Source organism: Abramis brama, assembly GCF_963993115.1.
Source record: "Abramis brama genome assembly, chromosome: 2".
NCBI classification, from domain to species: Eukaryota; Metazoa; Chordata; class Actinopteri; order Cypriniformes; family Leuciscidae; genus Abramis; species Abramis brama.
In genome coordinates this window covers 38,074,202-38,091,695 of record NC_139964.1, presented here as the reverse complement: position 1 = coordinate 38,091,695, position 17,494 = coordinate 38,074,202, and the positions used below count along the sequence as shown (strand labels likewise).

Sequence of the window (17,494 nt, the reverse complement as noted above, 5' to 3'; positions counted from 1 at the left end):
ATAACTGTCACTTTTTAATTTAATACAAAATTACAAAAAATTACAAAATTGCTGAATGAAAAGTATTTATTTTCTTTAAAACAAAGTTTTACTGACACCAAACTTTTGAACACTTGCGTATATACTTGATGGAAGGATGGATATGATCACATTTATATATAATGCATACCTTAAATTGTATGTATTTTGAAAAATGACTGCATTCAAGAAACCTGACATTCATTTAGCTATTGGATATATTAACAGTACACTTTTATTATAAGTAACTTACAGTTATTACGGGTCCACTTGTGCTCAGTAGTACAATGGAGGTTTCTACCTGAATCTTTCAGTTACCAGTCAGTTTTGACACCCCTTACATCTCTTTGTTTACCCATAAATTGGGCACATAACTTTTCCACACTTACTTTATTTGAGTTACACGCTAAAGACGACACGATCGTCAATACATCCTGTGAGACAGAGCATAGATGCCAGAACAGGTATAAGTGTGTGTGTGTGTGTGTGTGCGTGCGTGCATATGACAGAGAGGTTATGCGGAAATATTATTTGATTTATGAGAAGCACTGCCGGGTGAGATATAACACATTTTTCGCCAAAGACAAGCAGGCGGCCAGTCCTCACCTAAAACTGCGCTGTCTAATATACAGCGACATCACAACATAACTATTGTTTGCATCACTGCTTCCTAATCCATAAATAAACAGAAGATGTGTTATACATTTATTACTCAAGCTGATCCAGGCAGACAGGCTATTCGGGTTATTCATTATCATTCGGGTTTGCTGTGCCAGAACAGTGGTTCTTGGGAACATGCATGGAGAGATGGGCCTGTCATTTCTCTCCATCTGTGGGTCTGGCATGTCTGTCATAGTGGGGGGTATTTAATATGCATGGAGTGATTCCCATCTTGTGCATTTTGATGGGCCTTTTTAATCACTGCTGAATGATGTACCTCACAGACATCATGCCTTAATGAATCCCCCCGGGGAACACCATCTCCTCTTTTTTCAGTCCCCTACTGTGATGTGTCAGAAATGGCAAGTAATAATTTACAAATGTAATTAATTTCACTTCCAAATTAATTGGAGGGCTGACGCTTACCGTAAAGCACATCCGTCCATCCGAATCCAACTAAGGTAGTAATAGAAACAGCACTTTTGTTTCAATTGTTTCAGCGGAGCAATGAAAAAAAAAATTCCATTAGTAAAACAACATCCCTTCCCTTTCACTTATTGGCTTTTTCTGCATTAGCGGCATAAAATTGATGGTTAAAAAAAAAGCGCTGTGCGGCATGCAGCCGGGGAACCTGCTCGGGTGAAATTTATGTACGGTAAATATCTTCTTTCCTGAAGCGAAATGATAGTAATTTGACTGTCAACCTGATAGCTTCATACACCCCGCTCTGGCCACCTGTCACCCCGCCTGATGTATTGCACAATAAAAGAGCCTCATTGGACTTTTGAAGCCACCCCCATGGACCATGAAAGAGAGGGAGAGGGGTAGCTAAGGAATTAAACGGGTTCTTGTCGGCATTTTCAGCAAAGGACAGGGGTCACCGTCGGCATGACCTCCAGCTGACAGGGCGGTGAAATGGGTAAGCAGGCTGTCAACCATTTACCACTCGCCCACCTTCACACATATATGCTCTCTCTCTCTCCCCCACAGCTGTTTCATTGCCTCTTCAATACACTCAAATACTTTAAATAATGCAATCAGCAGACTTTTCAGCCACTTTTATGCTCACAGCCATTGCTGCCAAAGGCTGTTACGGTATAAATGCAGTTTTCAGGCCCATTTTAGAGTACCCCCTCCCCCCCTGTGGATTGAGAGGAAGAAGAGAGGAGAGACCCATGCTGATTTGGTCTGATTCTGCTGTATTTACCTCTAAAGAGCTTGTGATTACATGCACTCTTCTAGTGTAACCTAGAAAAGTGCATTCATTTATTTATTTATTTTGTGGTATAAATATTATAAATCATAGCTGAATCAATGAATTTATTTTTTTCTGCATCGAAAAAAAAAAGCTACACCATGAACAGGTAGTAAGTACTGATGATTGAGCCCTTTAGTAGCGCTTAAAATGATGCGAGAGGAAATGTTCTTGCGGTTTCTTTCTAATCAGCACAACCTCCTGCTAAATTCCAGAATACTTTAGAAAAGAAATGAAGAGAACAGAGGCTTTGGAAAATCCACAACAAACATGCTTTGAGCTTCTTAAAACATATTGGAACACATTTATAGTTGCTCTGACTTCACAAAAATGTGGTTTGGTAGTAAATTGGCTGCAAACGCAGAAAATTAGATTCTAATGCATGTCTTTGTTACCGTGTTGAACAAGTCAAATAATTCATCCTGAAAACATCACATGATGGCAGGCGCAAGGAAGGTCCAAAAGAGAGCGAGGAGCTGCTAATAGACAAGAAAATGAATTAAACATGTTTTCTTTTTATAACTTCGGGGGGGGGGGGGGGGGATAAGCTTTTAAGAATAAATCGGCAAGGCAGAGCTTGGTGTGACCTTGCTTTTCGCATTCATTTTGTTCCATTTGTCAAGCTCGTCCTCACTCGATTCTCCAATCCAGCTCATTTGAAAAGAAATCACAGCTCAAATAGGGTGCACCATTTCCTTTCCCGTAAATATTACACAGTAAAGTGTTGACCTGAACTGCAATAAAGACCACCGTCTGAGTTAGGACATTTTTATTCTGATGTCCTCACCCGCCCCGGAAAGCTTGTTGCGTCCATCTGCCGTAGAAACTGTATTGATTGCATTAGTTTTCAACCTAGGTTTAAATTTATTCCAACATTTCGAGTGAATTTCTGTCTTTCAGACTGTGAGAAGCAGCAAATGCATCTTGTCACCAACAAGAAAAATCTGCTTTAGGTCTTGCATTCACAGAGCAGAACGCATCGAGCAGAACTTCATGTTGATTTTTGCAGCCTACTAACTGATTTCCAATTACTTTCAACAGTCATGGCTTGCCAAGATCTCAAAAACCTTAAATCCCTCACCTCAATCGTTCAGGACTCATGAGCGTGAGAAAACATATTTGAGGAAACGGGCTTCAACAAACACTCTGTAATGTTTCCTCTGATGGCCTTGGTATGCAGTGCACAGTTTCGGCAGTGGAAGCTTTTGCTTTGTGCATGCTGCACAGCATAATGTGTTCCACCACTGTTCATCCTCTTTGTCAGGCCTCCTTTTTGTGCGTGTGTGTGTGTGTGTGCGCGTGTGTGTGTGTGTGTGTGTATGACCTTGCCCCAAGCCCTAGTCCCCTTATGTCTCCCTAGTGAGGTGAATAAGTGAGCAGAATTGGCCCAGAACTGCTGCCCACTCCTCTGTGTCTGCTCAGGAGGCAGTGGCTCCAGCCGCTCATGCATTATTGAGCTGCACTGTGACAACAGTCGGTACACCTGAATGCCTTAAAGGAAATTAGACAACCTGGACAGCTAATCAAAAAAAGGAAAAAAAAGAGAAAAATGGAAGGACAAGGGGCAGCGGAACTCTCTAGAATTCATGCAATGGGGAAAGTGCACAAGTCTTTGTGAACAGGTGTATTTTGAATGAATCATTATTTAAATTGTCCGATTTAGCACTTGAACAGATTGCAGACCAGGGGTCACATTATACTTGACCGCACAGTTGGGGAAGAAGTAAAACTTTTGGCTAACATTCTATTACCTTCAATACACACCGTGAGCACCGTAGAGGTCATTAAGCATGATTGTTATGGTCGGGAAATCCTGCTTTCCTGTGCTCTCAAGAAACTCGTGTAACTATTAAAAAAAATAAAAAAATTCAACCTGGTCTCATAGGAAATACGTAGGCCTACCTCTGTAGGTATGTACAAAATATGTACAATCAGGTACATATCACTGCAGTTTCTAACAAATGAACACCGGAGGCAGCAAAACAGCTTTTAATTGTTTTCACACACAATTATGATTACAGGGGCAGATTATGGATTATGGAATTATACAGATTATGCTCGATTGCTCAGCTGGTAAAGAATTGTACTTGTGATGCGGAGAGCTCGGGGACGAATCCCGTTAAAGACGAGTCACGATAAAACAGCTCAAAAACTAGCTAAAATGAGTGCCTTTTTATGTCACATTTGCTTTTCTTAACACTATCGGGTAGGTTTAGGGTTTAGTGTAGGTGTACATTATATTAAAATGGAGCATTAAGCTTTTAGCGCCACTAAATCGACATTTCAATTCAGAACTGCAGTGATACGTACAAACTTCAACGTAATAAAACGTTGCCATATTCATGTTCATCTGTTCCGGAAAAAAATTTACATGCTTTTAGCGCCACTCGCTGGACATTTCACTTTGAAACTGTCACGAAACGTGCACGACGCAACGTACTTTGCAAAAATGTTGCCACTGGTACGGTTTTCTAATGAGACCAGGCTGAAAAATTTGCAGATGCATTTGACATTCTCTATTCATTATGTGGCATCATTTCGATGTTAATATCCACAGAACTATCAAATCTCAACCAAAATTTGTTGACAGAGAATATATTATAAGGTCCATCAGGTCAGTATATCTTACATTTGTTTCTTTCTTTTTTTCTTTTTTTTACATTTTCACGTTTGGCATTTCTTTCCCCAAAAGCATGTCATGGACTTATTACTGGATAATTTTCTGCTATTATTGAAAAATAAAAATAAATAAAAATGTACTTGAAATTGTATGACAAAATATAAATATTTCTGACACATTTATGTTGAACATTAATGTTTTTGTGGTGGGCCTAAAATGTTGGCAGGGCAAATACCAGCAGAACATGTCCTTATTATTATTGAACTAATTGCTTATTAGAGTATTCCTCTCATGTTCTCATTGCTTCTGTCATTGTTGATATTTCTTCTTGGTATTGTTCTTTTATGTTTGTTTGTGGTTTATTTTTATTGATAGATGGATTTATGGATTGTGTTATGTATTTTAACCATATTTGTTTTAGGTTGACATATAACATTCTGTCCAGGGACTACAGATAAAAAATAGCCTTTGGGGCTAATACATTTACAGGAAGGTTTATTAATGTGCAATGTCCATGTTAATCAAAAAATAAAATAAAATAAAGTAAAGTAAAATAAAATATAAAATAAAATAAAATGTTTCCTTAATTGAAATCAATTTTAAGTTGAGTTTCCAATGTGCTTTGTGTATTTGGAGTTGCTGGCTATGTGGAGTGGAGCTTATGCATATATGTATATATCTATCTTACAACCCTTTTGATCTCAGATGCCTTGTTCTTGTATCTTGTTATATACACTGACAACCCTGCTGAAAAATCCAGCATTGCTGTTCACCAGCATAAGGTATGTCTTTCATGCTGGGAACCAGCATGGGATGCTGGTTGCAGGTTTGCTGGACACCAGCATGGGAAGTGGGAATGCTGGTGGACCAGCAACTCCAGTTCAGTTTTGCTTGAGAACAGCATGACTTTGGTCCACCAACTAGAACAGCACTATACCAGCACTAACCAGCCTGGAAAAACATGGAATACATTATGCTAGATTTCCTCAGGGAATGCTAAGGCTAACTTTGTTAAATCCTTGTGCAAAAGGTGTCACTCAACAAATCTATTTCTCTGTCCGCAGATCCGTAATGTGGCATCTGGTTTGTGCATCGATTCTAAACATGGCTCCACTGGCACTGAACTGCGTCTGGACAGTTGTTTAAAAGAGGGCGCAGAGCGAACATGGGCACATGAGCAGGTAAGGCCACATTACTCAGTACTGATTAGTATCAGACATGTTGGAATAATGTGAACAGCAATAGATGGATGACTATTTAAGTGTAGTTTCTTAAGTAACTCCCTAAAAAAGGAACTGATTCTTTGATGAAATGAAATCATGATATGACGCGTATTCCTTGACAGTCTTTTTTGAGACTGAGAGTATTGCTGTTCCCTGTGGTGGTTAGATTTTCACGTTTGGCTGGAGAGAGGACATCAGGCCTGGAGATCCCCTGCACACCAGAAAATTCTGCTTCGATGCTATAAGTCAGAACAGCCCCATCACCCTGTATGACTGCCATGGTATGAAAGGCAACCAGCACTGGAGCTACAGGAAGGTAATGCAGTAATACAGATACACTACCAGTCAATCATTCTTATGAAATAGCACAAAAGTTTGAGGAACTACTGTATGTAGTGACCAAAAGCATATCAAAACTATCTTATGTTTTAACTTCTTTCAAGTAGCTTCTTCAAAACTTGCCTGTGCCTATTACAGGTTTGTGCCAAGGGGTCAAGGTTTGTCTGAGGTTTCACTCCTACTAGCCAGTTTGACGGGTTGAATTTTATATTTGACTGAAACGCTTCCAATACAAATTTTCCACATTATAGATACACGATACCAGCTGCGCTTTCTCGCTCTCTCGTGATCTCTCAGACAGCGAGTTGACACACAAATCCACCTTCCCTCAATCACTCCTTTCATTTGCTCCAGAAGAATATCGCTGGTATTACAGAGCATGATTTTCGGCGTGGGATTGCGCATATTGCCCATAATTTTACTCATTCCGCAGATTTTGTGCTCACACCCAAAGTGCGTGCACATAAAGCTGCCTCTCAGTGCTAAATGTAGGTTTGTTTTTTTCGCTACTTATTGCGCTTAAACTGTCACATAAAATAAAATACAAACAAAATGATGTAAAAATGAAAGGCCTTTGCGAGTATTCGACTAAACACAGTCAGTTATGTTTTAAGTGAATGTAAACAGTAGAGAAAAAAAAGCATGTGTAACAGTAGAATGGATCCATGCGTCAGATCTTAAAGTGACAGCAGCCTAATACATCTGCTGCCAAATTATGAGTTTTTTATAATATAAAAAACATCTATATGGCAGTTTTTCCCCATGGTTTTGATGTCAAAACTGTGGCCAGTGAAATTGATGAAAATTTTTTAAATTATTTTATAACTTTCGAAAACCGTGTGTGTGTGTGTGTGTGTATGTGTGTGTTCATGTTTTTATATCCTGGTGGGGACTTCAACCTGAATGCACACAGACTCATGGAGACTTGTGTCACAGTGGGGACCTAAATTGAGGTCCCCATGGGTAAACAAGCTTATAAATCATACAGAATGAGTGTGTGTGTGTGTGTGTGTGTGCGTGCGTGCGTGTGTTCATATATACATTATGTTCTAAGAAAAAGAATGTAAGAAAAAATATTTGGCTATAAAACTATTTAAATATAACACAGACAACTGACGGAATGCAAGAGGGCATGACGTTATTGAGATAAAATCCATTACAGTCAGCATGAGTAATGTTTTACACCCAGGTGTTACGTTTTCATATCTCTTCATACATTTTCATACCATCTCTACGGAAAAGCTGCACCTGCCTTCCCCCATATTCCCTCTTCACATCTTCTTTAAGAGGTCAATAAAGTATATCTACAGCAACAGAGCAGCGGTGGGACCGAACGTACACCTTGTTACAGAAGCCCCTGTGGACTAATACCTATCGCTCTGGGCCCATCACGAACGACAGAGCCTAATACAGAAGCACAGTTTTTCTAGCCCTCTAGCGAGGTACTATGAGCCTAAACTGAGATATTCCGTCTCGCACAAGGGCTTTAAGGTGTCAAGCAAAGAAATCACTGTCATTGCAGGATAGGTCAATGACGGCACTATATAGAGGGGAACTATACAGTTGAAAGGAAAAGGTGGTACCTGGAAGTGGAGCTGCCTGAGGCGCAGAGAACAGTAAATCAACCCAGGGGAGAGCAGCACAGAACTGGAGCCGAAAGCCCGAAGGCATGTCCCTCCTCTGCTCAGCCTGATCACTCCCTTAGGGACACATCCTCTATTTTTTCACCGGCTCTGTTTGGCATACTCAGTAGTTTCTAGCGCAAAAATATACATGCCCTGTGTGCTGTGGAGAACACTTCCAAGTGGAGACTTTCTTTGTTGTCTTCCACTTTTTGATAGGAGATTGATGATGAATCCCCCATTCTTTCACTTTTATTTACCTTTCACCTTCCTCATTTTCTTTCCACTCTCAGAAAAAAAAGGTACAAAAGCCGTCACTGGGGCGGTACCCTTTCAAAAGGTATTAATTTGTACCTCAAAGGTACATACTGGTACCAAAATTTTACATATTAGTACCTAAATGGTACATATTATGGTGCTTTTCCAGTGCATGGTACGGCTCGGCTCGGCTCACTTCGCTTTTCCACTGCCTAGTATGACTCGGCTCGGCTCGCTTTGGCTCGGTTTACTTTTCCACTGCAGTTTAGTACCGCTTCAAAGTGGGTGGGATTATAGACTGATCGTCACCCCATCCTCTCGCTGGATCTGCTCCGTCTACGTCTAGAACGTCTACACCTCGTCTGACCAGTCACAACGATTCAGCCATTTCTTTTTTCAAGTTTCTTTTTTTTATTTTTTCTAGCAAGTCGTTTAAAAAAATGTGTGAAGAAATAACACTGCGGTGGCTGTTGCTGACTATTTAAATCTATCGGGTTTGGTGTCTCGTGGTGCAAATCCAGTGACGCTGGTAGTGACGATTCTCTCTGACCAATCAGTGGTCTGTAGTGTTTTCACATCTCATTTTAGTATTGGTACGGCACGCTAAGTTGGAACCTCAACAGAGGTGGTACCACTTAGAGCGAGGCGAAGCGAGCCGTACCGAGCGGTACCATACAGTGGAAAAGCACCTCAAAGTGAGCCTTGTCGAGCCATACCGAACCGTACGATGCAGTGAAAAAACTATTTAATCTTTTTAAGGGTACCGTCCCAGTGACAGCTTTTGTACCATTTTTTCTGAGAGTGTACCTACCGTTGTGTGGTGTTTTGAAATCATGAGGCAAAGTCATCGTTGTTTTTAATGCTTAATTGTAATCCAATGTAAATGAATGTTCCAGTTAAACTTAATGTTGACACATTTCCAGGTTAAATAAACATTACTAAGGGCCTGTTTACACAGAACGTGTTTTTTCCATTCCACTCCGCTACTATTCCATTGTTTTTCAAAGTCATTTCAAGTTTGGTTTTGACGACAAAAAATAGGTGATAACTACGTGGGTGAGTTTTTTACTTACTTTTTAATTAGTCTTTACATTAACACCAATATAATTATTCATTCAGAGTCAGACCGATGTGCAGATGTGGAATGCACACAAAAGTTATTGCTTAAAGTGATAGGCCAATAGGAATTTATCGTTTGAACAACATAATAGGCCAATCAAAATGTGATGGAGGCTCTCATGTGACTTTTCTCCATTTATTCTCAACTACCCCCCACCAAACCCATTGCACGCTCTAGGGGGTCTGTTAAAACTCAATGGGATCGGTGGAGGGAAGAGAGACGCTGCCTCACGCTGTAACTTTAACCACTGTTGTCGCTGTGTCACTTAAAAAAAAGTGATTTATACACAGTTTTAATGCCATAATTATTTCATAATATTTGCATTGTTTTATTTATGTACAGTGGATATTATCTGAGGAGACACTGCCTCCCTTGGCATCCTCTGAGAAAACGCCCCTGCAACCTACCGCCCTTCCTGTACATCATTTCTCAATGTCAAAAAAGCCAAGAAATAAAGTCCGCTTTTCTGATTAGTGCATTCCATGTTTGGTTCTTCAGTTCCACTCCTGTAATCCGACTGAAGGCTAGAGGGAGATTGCAGGATTAGACCTCTGACGCAGTCACTGTTTCTTGTTTATTTATTTTTATTTCACCCTCCTTCTCTCTTTTTTATCTTCTTCTTGCTCCAGGATAAATCTTTGTACCACCTGGTGAGCAGCGGTTGCATAGACTGTAGCCCGGGTGATAAGCGGATTTTCATGAACAAGTGCGACCCCGAGTCTGAAACACAACAGTGGATCTTCCAGAAAGTCAACGCCACCGTTCTGGACAAATTCAACAGCGCCTCTAGCTCATAGGACCTGGGGTTGTGGTCAAGCCAATCAGCTGGCTTCCACACATTCACACACCTCCCACAATCCTAAATGTGGGCCTGGATGTTCTTACTGTCTGGCTCTGGGTCCCTCTCAAGGTTCTGCAGCAGTCTGAATGAGGGGACTAGAAACAACGAGAGACATGAGGCTGGTGGAAACGCATCCACAATGAGCACCTTGCTGGTCGAGGAGAATACGGACAGCCCGACTCTCTCGTAGGGGTCTAACTTGGGCCCTCAGTTGCTTCATATACATTGAAAAACAGAGCAGCTTTAGGACTTTGGAAGTGGAGTCCAATGAAAGAATGTTCTGTATCAGTCCTTGAAGATTGCATGGTGGATTTGTACAAAACCAGAAACTGGAAAGAGTTTTTTTTTGTTTTTTGTATTGCTATTTATTTTTTTCTGGGATCGTTTCAAATGCATATTTATTTGTATTTATTTGGTGCCTTTCCAGATTTAATTTATGTGAATTGACTCTGTTTTATCATCTCTTGTACATGTAGAGTCAAACTTGGGTTGAGGCAGTGAGCTAATTCAATGAAATATTTGACTTTTTCAATGGAATCTATCTTGTTACAGAGTTTCTCGTCTATAAATAAATCAGAAAATGAGTGGATGTTTGTTGCCTTGCCTGTGTGTCTTTTGTCATGTTGATGGATGATATCATGCTTACTGTCTTATCTCAAAAGTGATGGTTTGTCTCCCTCTGGTGTTGAGCCATCTGCAGAAGATATGGATAGATAGATAGATAGATAGATAGATAGATAGATAGATAGATAGATAGATAGATAGATAGATAGATAGATAGATAGATAGATAGATAGATAGATAGATAGATAGATAGACAGATAGATAGACAGATAGATAGACAGATAGATAGATAGATAGATAAAGCACTGGGTCCAGATGGCCTTAAGACTTGTGTAAATGAACTAACTGACCCTTTAACAAAATGATTTCTGTTTTATTTAGATGTACATGTTGTACCAAATACGTGGAGGTTATCATTTATATGGCCACTTCGTAAAAAAAGTGGGAGCTAAAAATCTTGAAGACTTTCGTCCGGTGGCCTTGACATCAATACTTGCTAAATGTATGGAAAGGTTAATTAGTTATCATCTTAAGCCATATATATCAGAGCAATTAGATAGAAGAGGGACAGAGGATGCAACGCTCAATATGGTTGATACAATTGACCTATGGCTAAGCCACGCCCCCTCAGTGTTGCCAACTTAGCGCCTTTGTCGCTATTTTTAGCGACTTTTCAGACCCCTTTAGCGACATTTTTTCAAAAAAGCGACTAGCGACAAATCTAGCTACTTTTTGGACAAACATCAGTAACCTCCAAATGTTGCCAGCACAGTCCTGCGAGCGCGAGGTTTGCGTTCTCCTTGCCGCCACACACCTCTCTCTGCGTCTACCCTGTTCAGTGAATGGCTGAGAGAGGAGCAGCAGCACGGAACAGACGTGAATGAGCAGTGTTGTTTCCACGGACTTATCACTTATCTTTTGTTTTATATTTAAAGAATTTAGTTTGACCATTTTATTTTATTACTTGTGCTTATCACTTGTAATACTCACTATCACAATGCTTTAGTTCACTCAGTTCCCGAACTCTCTCTTCAGATAATTTTACACATATAAAAAAATAGTCATTCAGCTACTCGGTTCTATTGTCTGACAAAAAAATATAGTAAATGAGAACAGCTTTATTGGACATTCGGCTATATTATATTATGTTATATTATATTATAGTATAGTATGTTATATAAAAACACAGTATGTGAGCATGATTTTAAAGGAGAAGTTCACTTTCAAAAAAACTTTTGCTGATAATTTACTCACCCCCATGTCATCCAAGATGTCCATGTCTTTCTTTCTTCAGTCGCAAAGAAATTAAGGTTTTTGATGAAAACATTCCAGGATTTCCTCCCATGTAATGGATTCTATTGGGACCCAAACGGTAGAAGGTCCAAATGACAGTTTAAGTGCAGCTTCAAAGGGCTTTAAACGATACCAGACGATGAATAAGGGTCTTATCTAGCGAAACGATCGGTCATTTCCAAAATAAATAAAAAAGTTTAAGTTTTATAAGCACAAATGTTCGCCTTGCTCTGTTCTGTGATGCGCGTTCGTGACGTCACGTAATACGCAATTACGTTGAAAAGGTCACGCTTGAAAAATTTCTGTCCTGAAGAAAATGTTCTTTTTGGCTTTTTAATATTAAAACACCCAGGATACGCACACGAAATGGGCATTTTAAACGATAAACTGACACAAATACATTTGAAAATGTGTATATGGTCCTCCTTCCGCACATTTGTAAACACGTCAAGCGTGACCTTTTCAACGTAATTGCGTATTACGTGACGTCACGAACGCGCATCACAGAACAGAGCAAGGCGAACATTTGTGCTTATAAAACTTAAACTTTTTTATTTATTTTGGAAATGACCGATCGTTTCGCTAGATAAGACCCTTATTCATCGTCTGGTATCGTTTAAAGCCCTTTGAAGCTGCACTTAAACTGTCATTTGGACCTTCTACCGTTTGGGTCCCAATAGAATCCATTACATGGGGGGAAATCCTGGAATGTTTTCATCAAAAACCTTAATTTCTTTGCGACTGAAGAAAGAAAGACATGGACATCTTGGATGACATGGGGGTGAGTAAATTATCAGCAAAAGTTTTTTTGAAAGTGAACTTCTCCTTTAACGAGAAAAAACATTAGGCAGGCAGAACGCAAGTACGCCGCGATGACGTCATGAATATGCTAATTGACGTATGACGTCATCTAGCGACATTTAGCGACTTTTAGGGGAGGCGTTAGCTACTTTCCTTTGAAAATAGTTGGCAACACTGCGCCCCCTCCACTCACTCGGACAAACAGTCAACATTCGGTAATAGGCGCTGTGACAGCCGTCACATTAGGAGACATTTCACAGGAGGCAATTGATGATTTTTGGAAACAGAAAGATTATATATCATCTCGAAGTCACCAAAAGGGCCTTAACTATACATTGGAGGGTTATATTAATAATTTCATTGTTGAGAAGGTCGATGAAAAGCTTCAGCTCCAGACAAAGATTTACAGGTCACAGTGTAACTTACATGTTATAGTTTGGTGCTATTTCGCTTTAAACGCTCGCTTTATACGCGCGTCCTATTCGCTTTGGACGCGTGAATGGATTCAAAATGTTTAAGCGTCGAACTAGATGCGATACGAGCGAATTTGACGCTCTATTTGCGTTTGGTGTGAACGCAGCATAATGAACAGTCTGCGATGTCAAGATTGCAATGCTGGATGAGTGTGTGTATCAGAGAGAGAGAGAGGCGCGGGCGCGATCGAACAGTGGAAACATAAAAACATACTCCATTTTGTTCATACAGGACATCATTACAACTGCAAAGTGTTTAGCCTACTTATATTTGTGTAAAACACAACATTGTGTCTGGCTACGCAGCTACAACGCAGCTAGAAGCTAGGCTAACGTTATGTTAGAGATGTTAAAGATAACGTTCAAATACGTTGTTGACTTACCTTAGAACAGATGTAGACATCCTTGTTTAATTGCATTTAGTTGTTGTTGTGGTCTAACGTTACCGCATAACTTAATCCAGAGCAGACACTTATCTCGGTTGAAATGTGGCTTGGGAAAGGGTAAAAAATACACACTGTCGCCCAGTCTCTCAGGATACCTAGTGTCGGAGTTGCATGTACTCCATGCACACCGTTTGACCATTTTAAACTTAAAATGACAAGAAAAAACATATAAAAACGAATGAAAACTGACTAACTGCAATGCATTTCAATGGACGTGGAAGCAGAGAATGTCCGAGTGTATGGGTTAGCTATGCGCACTGTGATTGGCTCATCGCGTTTGGGGGCGTGGCTTAGCCATAGGTCAATTGCTACCCATTTACAACAAGCAAAGGCTTATGTGCGTGCTCTTTTTATTTACTATACCTCTGCCTTTAATTCTATGCAGATACATTTACTTTTAGAACGTCAATTTCTTTTACGATTTTTTTTACGTTTGTGCTCAGATATTATGCTTATCAATACTGGGGCACCTCTGTTGTTCTCTGTTGATACAAATTAAATAAGAAATGCAGAGTGAGAATTTTAAATTATATAAATATGCTGATGACATGGCACTTGTCACACTTTTATGGAAAGACTGTAAATTCTGAGTATGAGGAGCAGGTGTTAAAACTAGAAAAATGGTGTAAAGTGAGTTCTTTATTGAGAAATGTCAGTAAGACTACAGAATTGGTTTTAAACCATCCAGAACCCCTAACAGAAATAATGTTATGTGATCAACCTGTTGAAATTGTGAAGACTTAAGTATTTGGGATTTATGATTGACTGTAAATTAAATGTTTCTGATAATGTGGGTCTTATCTATAAGAAAGCAAGTCAGGGGTTATTCCTGTTAAGGAAACTGCGAGAATTTTCTGTAGGTTTTATATCAGTTAAGTTGAGAGTGTTTTAGGGTATAATATAACTGTGTGGTTCAGATGAATAACATCTGTGAATAAAGTAAAATTAAACAAGAATTACAAGAGCAAAAGTCTGTCGAGCAAATGTCTGTCGATCAATTATATTGCTGTTCAGAGAAAAGATTTGGCTATTACGAGAGACACAACACACCCTCTGAATCATGTCTTTGAATTATTAACCATCTCGTCGTCGTTATACCAAAAGCAACTAAAGCAATAGCCTACAAACAAACTTTTGTACCAAATGCAATAGGTCTTCTGAATAAGGGGTAGGAAATGTGAATATTTTAGCTTATTATGTTGAAGTGGATGTTGTAGGTATTGTGGATGTTGTGTACTGTTGATTGTATGGCGAGACCAAAGACCAATTTTCAGCCAAGGCTGGACAATAAAGTAGCCTACAACTAAACTAAACTAAATAAGGTCAACATATTGTCAACTTAAGTTTTTCTTTTCTTTTCTTTTTTCTTTCATTGATGTAGGCTACTAAAAAGATGTTATTTGGCATAACATTTAAAATCACTAAAAAGCTGTCACTTATCTCAGACTCAGTTCATTGTGATCTAGCTCCGTTATAAACAATGAAGCTGTCTACACCTGAGGGTGCTCTTGCTTTAGTTTGAGGATTGTGATTATAGCACCATCTAGCACCAGCGTAGAACCGGACCTGCCTCTCGTGCAGTGTCCTCCTGTATGTATGTCGCCTATGCCACGGGCCGGCCCTCGCGTCAAAAGCAAATAGAACCCATTATAATCTACACAGTATACAGGATACAGTAAACAGATGCATATTCAGTTTCTGACATAAGGGTTACTCCACGCACTTGTGTCTGTTGACAACAGGACAAAAGGAAGAGTGAAAGAAGTCTCTGTACAGACTTCAGAAGGATCCCAGCGTCGGAAAAAAGTGGATGGTTTATTGTAATTCCATTTTGGATGGCATAAGAGGATTAGGCTATACGTATGTTTGTTCAAAGCATTTTGCTTTGCAATTGAGGCACAGTGTAAAGGAGGGTTCGCAAAGAAACTTTTGTTGAAAGATGAAGCAGCCAACAGTATTGGATCTGATAGCAGCTGCATCACAAATCGTAAGTAAACTATTTATCAATGATATACACACACACATATATATATATATATATATATATATATATATATATATATATATATATATATATATATATATATAGTGTTGTTGTTGTTTTGTGCAAAACATTATACATTATCAACATTATATCAACATATATACAAATCAACATTATAAGTGAACCTCAAGGAACATTAAAATAATAATTAAAAAAAAAATAGTACTAATATTCATTCATATAGTAATGCTTCACGAGGATGGTTACAAGAACAATTCAAACACAGGCTAAATACTTAGCAGATCATATTTTTTTTTAAATATTGAATTTGTATATTTCTTTACCATAAATAAACAGCAAATATGTACAGGTACAGCCACAGTAATACCACTGTTATTTGTGTGTGTATTGCTGTAAGGTGCTTTAAAGGTTCTGAACAATTGTCTTTATAAATTATAAGGCTATAGTAAAATGGGGAAGTTGTCACAAGTGCTACACCTCAGTAAATATGGTTTTAAGTCGGTTGTATTTTACAGATTCATTTGTGGTTGTATGGTTCAGTCCAATTGCATTTTAATTCCAATGATAAAGACGAAATTTGAAAGAAATTGTATGAACAAGTGAACTGAACATAATAAAACCACATTGACACATCTATCTTATCTGTTTTTTAAATGAACCACCTTTTCCAGTAATGGCGGAAATGTTCAATTGTTGGCTGGGGGAACGGGCCCCCGTGTCTGTCTAAAAATGTGTGTTAATATTTTCAGAACATTTTATGCAACAACATAATTCTCATTTGATATGGTATTTTGTTATAGTCTGACTGAGAGAGGACTTACTGGCCTGCTGGATCAATCGCTGATATGAGTAGAAAGTAAAAACGTCCTGAAAGTTTTATCTGGCGATAAAGCATCCTACTGGAAATCTGAAGTCTGTGTTCTCAATCTTGAACACTAGGGGGAGCTCATCTCCTACAAATATTTTCTTATCTCACTGCAAGTGATTTATCACTGAGACAGTCAAGTTTAACGTTACAGATCAATGATTATTACAAAGATTTGTTCAGTGCGAGTTTTTCCTTCTGTCTTATGTTTTTTTTTTTTTATGTTTTATGTTTTAACGATAGCCAGGCCTACTTAATGTTAACAATTTAACATTATTTTTACATCATATGTAAATGCACTGTAAAGTGTAAGTCACTTAAAAGTGTGGAACAAAGAGATATGTGCATATGACGTCAAGCTCCCTCTATAGCTTCAGATCTGGATTTTGCACTCTGGACTTAATTATTAACTAAAAATGTTTACATGTGTGTAATATTGTTGTGGTCTATCATGATACACACAATCCTGCTGTTCAGAAGAATCTTTCTCACACATAAACTAAGGTTAATGAGAACATACCATAAACTTCTATTGGTTTTATGAAACAATTATAATTATAGTGGCTTATAGTAATTTTTAACTACTGTTCAAAAGTTTGGATTCTGTAATATTTTTAATGTTTATTTAAAATATGTTTACTTTTAAAGAAGTATGTTATGCTTAAGAACGCTGCATTTATTTGATCTTAAATATAAAACATTAACCCTTTCATGCATGAATTATGATAACCTCAGTCAGGATTTATTTTTCCTATGTGTTTTTATTGCTCTTAGGGCATGAAAAACAAGAATTGATTTTTATTTTATTTTTTTACACATTTTTCAAAGAGATCTTCAGATGTCCACTTGAGTGGACAGCATGCGGTTATGGTTTAAAGTGAAGATATACTGTATTAAATATAAGACAATAATCAAACAGATAAAGTATGTGAATTTAACAAACTAATCAATACAATTATATCAAATCATGTGAAAACTATAAAATATATACAAAAAATATAAATGCGAAATATTGCAAAGGCTTCATACAACTTCATACAAGTTGCACTTCGCGTATCTTTGATATCAGAACATGAGGATGTGATTCCATC

At 38.5% G+C, this 17,494-nt stretch overlaps 1 protein-coding gene across 1 annotated transcript in view; it reads left to right on the top strand.

Annotated features, from left to right (window-relative positions):
• The window catches only part of galntl6 (polypeptide N-acetylgalactosaminyltransferase like 6), a 224,590-nt gene extending 214,045 nt beyond the window's left edge, over nt 1-10,545 (top strand). The window contains exons 11-13 of the mRNA XM_084106776.1: nt 5,618-5,734; nt 5,943-6,092; nt 9,745-10,545. Of these exons, the coding sequence (XP_083962902.1) occupies nt 5,618-5,734; nt 5,943-6,092; nt 9,745-9,912 (435 nt within the window). The 3' untranslated portion in view covers nt 9,913-10,545. The remainder of the gene's footprint in view (nt 1-5,617; nt 5,735-5,942; nt 6,093-9,744) is intronic.
• The last annotated feature ends 6,949 nt before the right edge of the window (nt 10,546-17,494 follow it).